General features: G+C 30.1%; 1 protein-coding gene across 1 annotated transcript; it reads right to left on the reverse strand.

The window, feature by feature from the left end:
• Positions 1-14: 14 nt before the first annotated feature.
• LOC108361644 (cytochrome b5) lies at positions 15-6,142 on the reverse strand. Its single transcript, XM_017614315.1, has 3 exons — positions 5,885-6,142; positions 1,601-1,732; positions 15-540 (listed from the first exon to the last, which is right to left on the reverse strand). The coding sequence occupies exons 1-3, from the start codon at positions 5,996-5,998 to the stop codon at positions 421-423; spliced, it is 366 nt and encodes a 121-aa protein (XP_017469804.1). The 5' UTR covers positions 5,999-6,142; the 3' UTR covers positions 15-420.
• Between the last annotated feature and the right edge of the window lie 3,067 nt (positions 6,143-9,209).

Raw genomic sequence — 9,209 nt, forward strand, 5'->3', positions numbered from 1 at the left:
AAAATCTTTAAAAGAGTGTATTTAAAAAATGCATTTATTGGCATATTACACTTATCTATAATTATTTAATTTTATATTTTGTAACGTAAATTAAACTTTACTGTTATGTATATAAGATCGAATTCAAACCACATTATAAAATGTAAGAGAAGTAAATAAATAACATTTAAAATATACACAAGATTTGCGTGTTTAGTATAAATATTTTTAATCTACATGAAGATGGACATAGAATTACAATTATGGAGATGAAAATGATTAAGCGCTATTTATGTATGTACATAAATATGTTGACTTTTGCTGCATACACATATGTATATGTACATACATTCATATGCCAACGTACAAATAAATTATTTTTAAACCTCAGCGATTTTCAGTGGCATCACAGACAGGCAAATTGTTGCGTTTTTTTTTTTATTAACAGCAAAAGCAAAACTTAGCTGGTTTCTTTTTTGGTGTAGAGTAATTTTCTGACGGCTGTTTCGCACTCAAATCACTGGATGCAGGCGCAGGCTGGCTGTTAATTATTTGTGCGTTCTGAAAAGAAGAAATTAAATGTTAACAGTCAAAATAGATCTTTTTTTTTAAATGTTTTTTTTGGTTATCTTATATAGCTATCGTTTAGTTTTGATGTTCCAAGTTTTATCTTTCAACTAGGTAGTGTGCATTGGATTTTAGTATGCTAATTACAGTCGCGTCCGTTCAGTTTAAACTATTTTTTTCTGTTTTCGCAAAATTCGTTAAGAACGCTTATTTTGGGCTAAGTACCACAATTAATTGACATTTTTCGGAGGAAGGTTTTCTAGTATTATTTAAATACATAGTTGTTATTTTTCAGAATATCATTTTTAAAGATACGTATATACATATGTAGATACAATAAAATTGTAATAATTTGTGTGCCGACGATATAATTTTTAACATGACAAATATTATCCTTCTGTTTGCATCATTTTGGATAAGTCAATTTATATTATTATGTTATTTCTTTCTTACTTAAAACAATTAAATACAATCTACTTCAGCAATTTTTCTATATGACAGGGTGTTGCTCAGTTTTTCAGGTTCTTCTTTAAGAGATTTCACTGTATTACAAAACATATATAGCTGTTAGATAACATAATTTGACGCAACTTTTATATTGCTATATCCGCAGCCATTTGAAAGAACAGCATAAGTCGAGAGCGAAAATTTTTTCTGTAAAACACTAAAACGTTGGGTACTTATTCAATATTTCAAATTTTATTTGACCATATTGGTAGGTTAAGATGTCATTTTAATAAAAAATTAATAAAAATTAAAAAAATCGTATTGAAGTTTAAAGTTTTTGTCTGTAATAAGCAAACTTTTATATACAAAAAAGCTATTCTTTCAAATTCATCTTGATAAATGTCGCTATCACTTTGCAACAGTATTGCAAACAAACTTTAATTACCTACTATGTCCGTGACCGAGTTGAGCAAACATTCACCTATGCACATACATATCTTAGGGGAATTTCCGCAAATCAGATGTATGTACTTATACATACATAAATTGTGTGTGCAGATTTATACATGTGTATGTAAGAAGTACATTTAAATGTTTTTTGTCTTACCTCCGTTCTAAGAACGCCAATCTTATATGATTTCATTTCCTTTACGGCGTCAGTTGAATGACCCACTTCATTGAAGGCTTTTGTAGCATCCTTACCAGCATATTCGAGTAGTGAAGCTTCACCGCCAGGATGCTAAAGAAATAAAAAAAAAATGTATCGATTAATATAAATATTTATTAAAATGCAATAAATTTTCTTTTATTTTTCTTAATTAAATAAAATTTATTGCTAAGAGAAATGTTGTAGAGATACATAAATATGTACAGTGGCGGTCAAAAATTGATGAATGGTGTTTCGTTTTTAATATTTACAATGTTTTTCAAGCTAAAATTTTATATTTTTTTTTATATAAAAATATGGTTAATGATTTAACAAAAACTATATAAATCACACTTTCAAATTTTGCTCAGGACACAAATTTTAATCTAAATTTCGAGCTTTTTAACCAGAATTTTTAGAAATTTTTTGGGTATGCAGTTGACAAGCTTATAAAATTCTAGTAAAATAAATGCAAGTTTTGAGGGGCTAAAAAATTGCATCGATTTTTAATAATTTTTTTTTTTTTTTTTGTTGATGGCGTTTTGCACTTTTTTCCATATAAAATTAATTTCTTGTGGAAGAATATGCGCAAGACTGTTTGCAAAAAAATAAAAAAAGTCAACGGCAGTTTTAATAAATTTCGCTATTTATATGAAAAAAAAACAATTTTAGCTGGAAAAACGTTCTAAATATTAAAAACTAAACACCACTCATACATTTTTGACCGCCACTATACCTACATATGTATCCACATAGAGGACTCGTAACTCCTACATATTTGGTGTGGGGGTTAGCAGAGCGCACTACCGTTCAGCAGGACCTGGGTTCAAATGTTGTATACTCAAAATTTTCTACAGTGCTAGAGACAGAAAAGTAGATCGATCGTCAAATAATTCACTGGATCCAATGCACTGTAATATTTCTTAAATAATTTCAGTTTCAATCGGTCGATTCTTTGGATCGACGAACTTGAACATGAGGACGCGTCACTCTCCATACAAAAAAAAACAACGGTGCTGTTTTTATATTTGAAGACTTTCGCCGAGTTTTTTTATAAAAAAAATTATATTTAAAATTTTTTTTTTTCCAAAAAATCACCTCATATGATAGAAGTTTTTAAGCTTAAAGGGAGATTTTTGTCTTAAAATATAAATTTTATAATTTCAGTGGAAAACGCGCAACTTTGTTGTTGAGGCACACTAATATAGTATGTATACAAACATACATATATCTGAGTTAATGAACTTGTTTTGAAACGTTAAAATAAGGCCGCTCGTCTATCGAATTTCTGTGTAATGAGTCACTTTTAAAGTTCTCACTTGTTTGATGATTATCTAGCTACATAGTGTTTATGGTATAATGACTGCCTATCTCGAAATTGTCGCCATACTTGACTTGGATATATTTGAAAATATGTCAAAGTGGTTCACTCAATTGATACTCGTATTCAAGTATAATTTTGTGTAACAAATACTTTAATGCTTAATAAAACACATGAAGTGCCTCGTCGATTTCTCCGACTAATAAGCAGAACTAAGAGCTGTTTTGTTAGTCAAGGGATTAGTTTGTTTTTTTGCACTGAGAATCGTGAACATCGGGTAAAAGGGACAACGCATGTGTAGTTTTTTTTTGTTTTTGAAAAATGATTTTTGCATTTTATTAAATACTAGCAACCCGCCCCGGCTTCGCACGGAAATAAAATATAAGGCCTATGTCACTCACTGAAAAAATGATTAAAATCGATCCCGTAGTTTTGATTTATTCATTACTGCCCGTGGCCCGCACGCGTTACATTTGGAGTAAAACAGTTCCCCTTTCTTTATACCATGAAGATTTCCTGCTATCTTTGGAATATCTAACGCGCGCTCCGAATCAATAAAAACTATTCAAAAACTGTATTTTAATTATGTGCGATTTATTAATATAGAACGTGAACAGAGCGGTTTATTTCGCTGAAAAAACACTCACAACTAAAAATTTTTCAAATTTGGGTTTTCTGTATAAAAACCCTCAATGCAATGGAATTCAGTACGGCAATAAAGACATGAATTGAAAATACATACATACATACATACATACGTCCGAAATTTAATTATGCGAGAGATTCGTACATATGTACTTACATACATACGTACCGAGTTCTTTCACCATACGATCTAATTCAACATGAATGAGGTGGGGTGAGATTCCCGCATAACTTCTAATGTTTCATTCGGTTGACAGCGAACAAACACACAAACAGCTTTTTTTGGAAAAAGTGCTGCTTTTGTTTAAACAATTTTGGTTAAATAAGATATGAATCAACTATTTTTTTTGATGCAGAACGAAAGTAAATATTTCAAAGTTTAACTTCAAGTAAGTTTCATTTTAATCGGTGGATTCTTTTATGATTTATGGCTGTGTAAACAAAAAATTTATGGGTTTTTACCACATTTTGTCCGATTGCCACGCCCCCTTTATATATTTATTCACATTATAATGACATAAATCTTCCTCTTCAACCAATCTATCTATTAAAAAAAACCGCATCAAAATCCGTTGCTTAGTTTTCAAGATTTAAGCATTTAAGGGGACATAGGGACAGAAAAAGTGACTTTGTTTTATAATATGTAGTGATGTAAATAGGTTTGTTTAAAGTTCAAAAGTTTTAAATGATAAAGATGAATCTGGGAATAACAGTTATAATATTATTGAAAAAAATCAAAATCAAAAATAACAATAAAAAACGATCGAAAAAATCACAAAATAACGGTTAAATTTGATGGGAGAATAAGACAACCAACTTTAACGGTTAAGCTATAGATTTTATTATAAAGATCATAACCCTTACGGTCCCTGATTAAAATAATTTATTTGTTTTGGTAGTCTGAATTTTTTTCAAGTTATGAAAAAACTACATAAATATGTACAAACATATGTACGTATTATGCCGAATTCGTTTCTACCGAAAAATGCAACCTTCTCTTTGCCATCTACGCACAAACACTAGGAAGAGGGCGATGAGAAGGCAACATTTTTTGTAGAAACGAAAACGCCATTAAAAAATTTAACTGTTAAGTACAGCTGCTCATTTCCAAAGCGTATTTCGATAGCAGACGTTTTATTAAGCGCAGCCATAAATTAATAAATACCACGAAAGCCAATTTATGGGCGTATTTATCTTTTCTGAAAAAGGTTTTGTGATTAAAATGACTGACGTTATGCTTTCAAATGTAACAGAAAAGAAATAGAGATTTTTGCTGTCACAGCGGATGCTAAGTGACGCCAGGTTGATTGTCTAGCAAAGCCGAAAGAATAATGAAGCGAAGTAGTGCTCATTACCTTTTGTCGTATTGCTATAGTTTATTTAGCTTAAGCAGAAAAATAATCAAGTTTTGAAAAAGCTGATTTCAAGATATTTTAGAGCGATTAAAATATTTAAGTTAAAATATTAATTCCTTTTCAAACAGGTGGCAACCCTCTACAAAAATATGTTCTTTACAAATTACTAAGCCTTTATGATATATTGTTTAACGTTTTCCGTCATCGCTTGTCAAATTCAGTTTAGATGCAAACCGGTTTCGGCTTTATGCCATCTTTAGTGCTATTTTTCATTTTTAACCCCTTTCGTTTGACATCGGTATTGTATTACTTTACTTATTAACTACATTTAATTTGACCTTTTGAACAGGTGGCAACTCTCTTCGTACGCATGTACATCCAATGCATTTTTTTTGACATCCACATAGCAATATTTTATTGAAATTATTAATAGAATTTGACCATTAACAAAGGTGGCAACTCTATTCAAAAATTGTGTCGCATTAAAGCTTTCTCAAAACTATTTTATTTGACATCCATATTGTCATACTTTGTTTAAATTGTTAATTGAATTGATTTTAACTCTTCTAAACAGGTGGCAACCCAAACTGTGAAAACAAAACTTCCTTCGAGGTCTTCTGTTTGACATTCATATTAAAACCGATTAGTTTGCAAAACTAAATTTAACTGGGGATGCCGGAAACTAATTCCAAAACACAGCGCAGTAAAAGTCTTTACGCGATTCTTTAAAAACTAACTTTCATCAAGTTTGTCAACAAAACTTAGTATTAGATAAGTTAATTCCACTGGCATTAGAAACACAATAACACTGTATGTATAGTTTTCGAATCATTGAGCTGCTACTAAACATCCTAAACATTTTTTCTCTTTTCACGTTTACAACAAATTATTGAACTAATATATTTTTTTTTTTTTTGTACGTACATCATTCAGGAACTTCGTGACATCGTAAACGCCATCTTTAAAAATAATCCACACTGGTTTGCCGTCGCGTCCGTTATTTTGTGCAATCTCAGAAATACTGTACTCTTGTGACATATTCGATCCGTTTCGATCTGCACCAACAGTTTTGTTTTATTCTTTTACAAAATCAACCACACTTCCTTGAACGGCCACACCGTCTTGACGCGATCGTATTCCCACACCAACTGTTTTACTCCTCGTTTCAATGCCAAGTCTTTTATGTACATTCATCCGCTGAAGTTGCGCGCTTGGCCAATCAACTATTGAAGCAATATGCATATCAATGCGATAATGAAGCCTTTAATGATCACTAAATACATGTTAGATGTTCACTTAGTTGTGGGTGTGCTCTTGTGTTATCTATGCGTTTTTTTTCTTGCAACTTGTACACTCGTGAGCAAATATTTAATTTATTGTTGTACTGTAATACATGTATGTATGTATTTATTTTGATTGTCTTTGATTGCGGGGTGACGTGTGACAGCATTTGTGCCCTTTTAACTTCTTCCTGTTTTATAAATGCATACAGTATCGGTCATATTAATAGTACCCCAATTTCAAAGTGATATTGTTTGCCCACTTATGTTTATTTATTTATTTTTAAGAAATTCTCTAACAAAAACCCATATAAACCCAAGTTTAAAACTTGGTAGAAAACTAATAAAAATTAAAAAAATTTGTATCCAAATTTCGAACATTTTTCTCGGTAGTGCTAAAATTTTTTTGAGTATACAGTTTTATAGCAAATTCAATTTTAGTGTTATGTAACTTGCACATTAGTTTCAAGTGCCTAAAAATTTCCGTTGATTTTTTAGTTTTTTTTTGCGGAAGGTTCCATCAAAAAAAAAAAAAAATGTGTTTCTGCGTTCAATTTTCGGGTAGTTTTTCTGCTTGCAGCTTAAAGCATAAGTACACCCCGCTACAAAAGATAGCACATCAACATTTTTTACCAGTTTTGACTACTTTTCTTTTGAATTTTTTAGTGTTTACTATTTTTCTAATTAATTTTAATTTCTAGCAAAATGTTTGCAAAATGCAAGTTATAAGTTGCTAAAAAATCGCGTGGATTTTTGATAATTTTTTTGCTGACGATGTTATGCACTCTTTTCCATATAAAAAATTACTTATTATACTAGAATTTAATAAGCTATAAAAATGCATACCAAAAATTATTCTCGAAATTAAAACTAAAATGCATGGAATTGGGGTGAAAAGTTTATGGAATTTTTATAATTTTTGTACAAAGTCTGAAATTTAGATTTATACGGTATTTGTTAGATAAAGAGCTATACTTTTATAAAAAAATAATAAGCTTTAAAAAATCAAAAGAAAAATAGTCAAAACTGGTAAAAATGCTGATGTGCTCTCGTTTGCCGCGGGGTGTATGTGCCGCATAGATTTTGTTGTTTTTTTCCCCCATTTTTCCTAACAAACAAATCGTGATACAAAACTCAATAACAAAAAACAATATTCCGACGAATCGACAGCCGCCTCATTTTTTTGAAGTTCGTTAAAGTATTTTATTTGGAGCGGGAGCGTAGCTCGGAGCAAAATAAATTACCGGAGTGGAGCATGGAAAAAAACCTTTGCTCCGAAGCCCTAGTTATGACAATACCAGATAGCACTAATACGAAAAATAGCACACTTTATGAATACCCTAATTGATTTATTAACATTTACTGGGTTATTCATCATGAGTGGTATATAAATGAAAAGTATACGTACATTCATACATATGTATGTATATGGACAAACGTTTGAACAATGCACAATTTTATTTGCACTGATATCTGTCTGAAAAAAATAAACGTTGCACTTATACACATATAAACGTACCAGACAGGTTGCTTTAAACCTAAAGTAAATTTGTATTTGCGTTTGTATAAACGATTTGAAACGTTGCATATTCGTTTTAGTTATATTCGCTTTTGATAGGTATTTGTTTAAATGATATTAATTAATTGAAAAGCAGGGACGGTAATCATTTTGAGTAAAATAATTTAAATTAGCATTTAATCATTATTTTATGATTTCTATTTTTTTCGCTTAAAAATTATAATTATTATTGAGTTTTATTTTTTCGCTCAACTGAAATAATTATTTTATGATTTTTACTTTTTCGCTCAAAGATAAAAATTATTTTATGAGTTTTATTTTTCCACCCAAAAATAATTAGTATTTACAAACTTGAAAAGGCCATACAGACGCAATCTACTGAAATTTTGACCTGAAAATTTTGCGACTTGATCCTCTGAAAAGGATACGTCGGAAATCATGCTGGTATAGATTTTGAGTTATTTAGATGATCATTATTCTTAAGTGAAAAAATAAAACTCCATAATAATTATTATCTTTGAACGAAAAAAGAAAAATCGTAAAATAATAATTTTTTTGACCGAAATAATAAAACTCAAATATTAATTATTTTTTTTTAATATTTATTGAATAAACTCGAAAAATTAAAATCATTGTAAATTACAGTAGGACGTACGCACACAATTACGTGAGTACCTATAGTTAAAATTGTTTTACGACGATTACAACTTATTGATTTATTTGGTTAAAATAAAATAAAAAAATAATGATTATTTTCCAACCCTATTGAAAAGTAAGCACATTAAAAATAACTACAGTGACTCAAACAAATGACCACGTGTTGTTTTTTTTTTTTTTTTAATCGTAATATTTTTCCGGCTAAATTTTTGTGTTGTTTTTGTATAAAAAATAACGCCTAAACTTTAACCAAAACCGTGTAAATCACAGTTTCAAACTTTATACAAAATTTAGGAAAATTCAACAAATTTTCATCAAAATTTCAACTTTTTATTTAGAATTTTTTACACGGTTTTGGTTAAAGCTTAGACGATATTTTCAAAAAACATTACGAATATTTGAAGAAAATTAACACGTGGCCATTGGTTTGAGTTACTGTATATCGTGTTTGTTGTCTATTTTTTAATTTTTTTAATTTACAAATATCAGTTCAGAGTCTGTCCGGGAATGCTTCACAGAATGCACGAATGTGATCTGGGCAAAGAGCAATCTTCAAGGCAATCTTTTTTCTGATACTTTGGCCTTGAGAATGAACCATATGGAAAAATCCATTGGGCTCAATTCGGTGAATAAGGTGGCCATTGTTGCGAAGAAATAAAGCTGGGAATTTTTGTTCTCTAAAAAATGTCAAATTTTGCAAACTTTATGCGTTGGTGCGAGCCTTATTGAAACGTCCAAAGATTTCTACCGAATTTTTTTCGTGCCCAAAGTAAACAAAGCATCGTTTGAACGT

Source organism: Rhagoletis zephyria, unplaced genomic scaffold (assembly GCF_001687245.7).
Source record: "Rhagoletis zephyria isolate East Lansing unplaced genomic scaffold, Rhagoletis_zephyria_1.1 Rzeph_scaffold_00808, whole genome shotgun sequence".
Lineage (NCBI taxonomy): Eukaryota > Metazoa > Arthropoda > Insecta > Diptera > Tephritidae > Rhagoletis > Rhagoletis zephyria.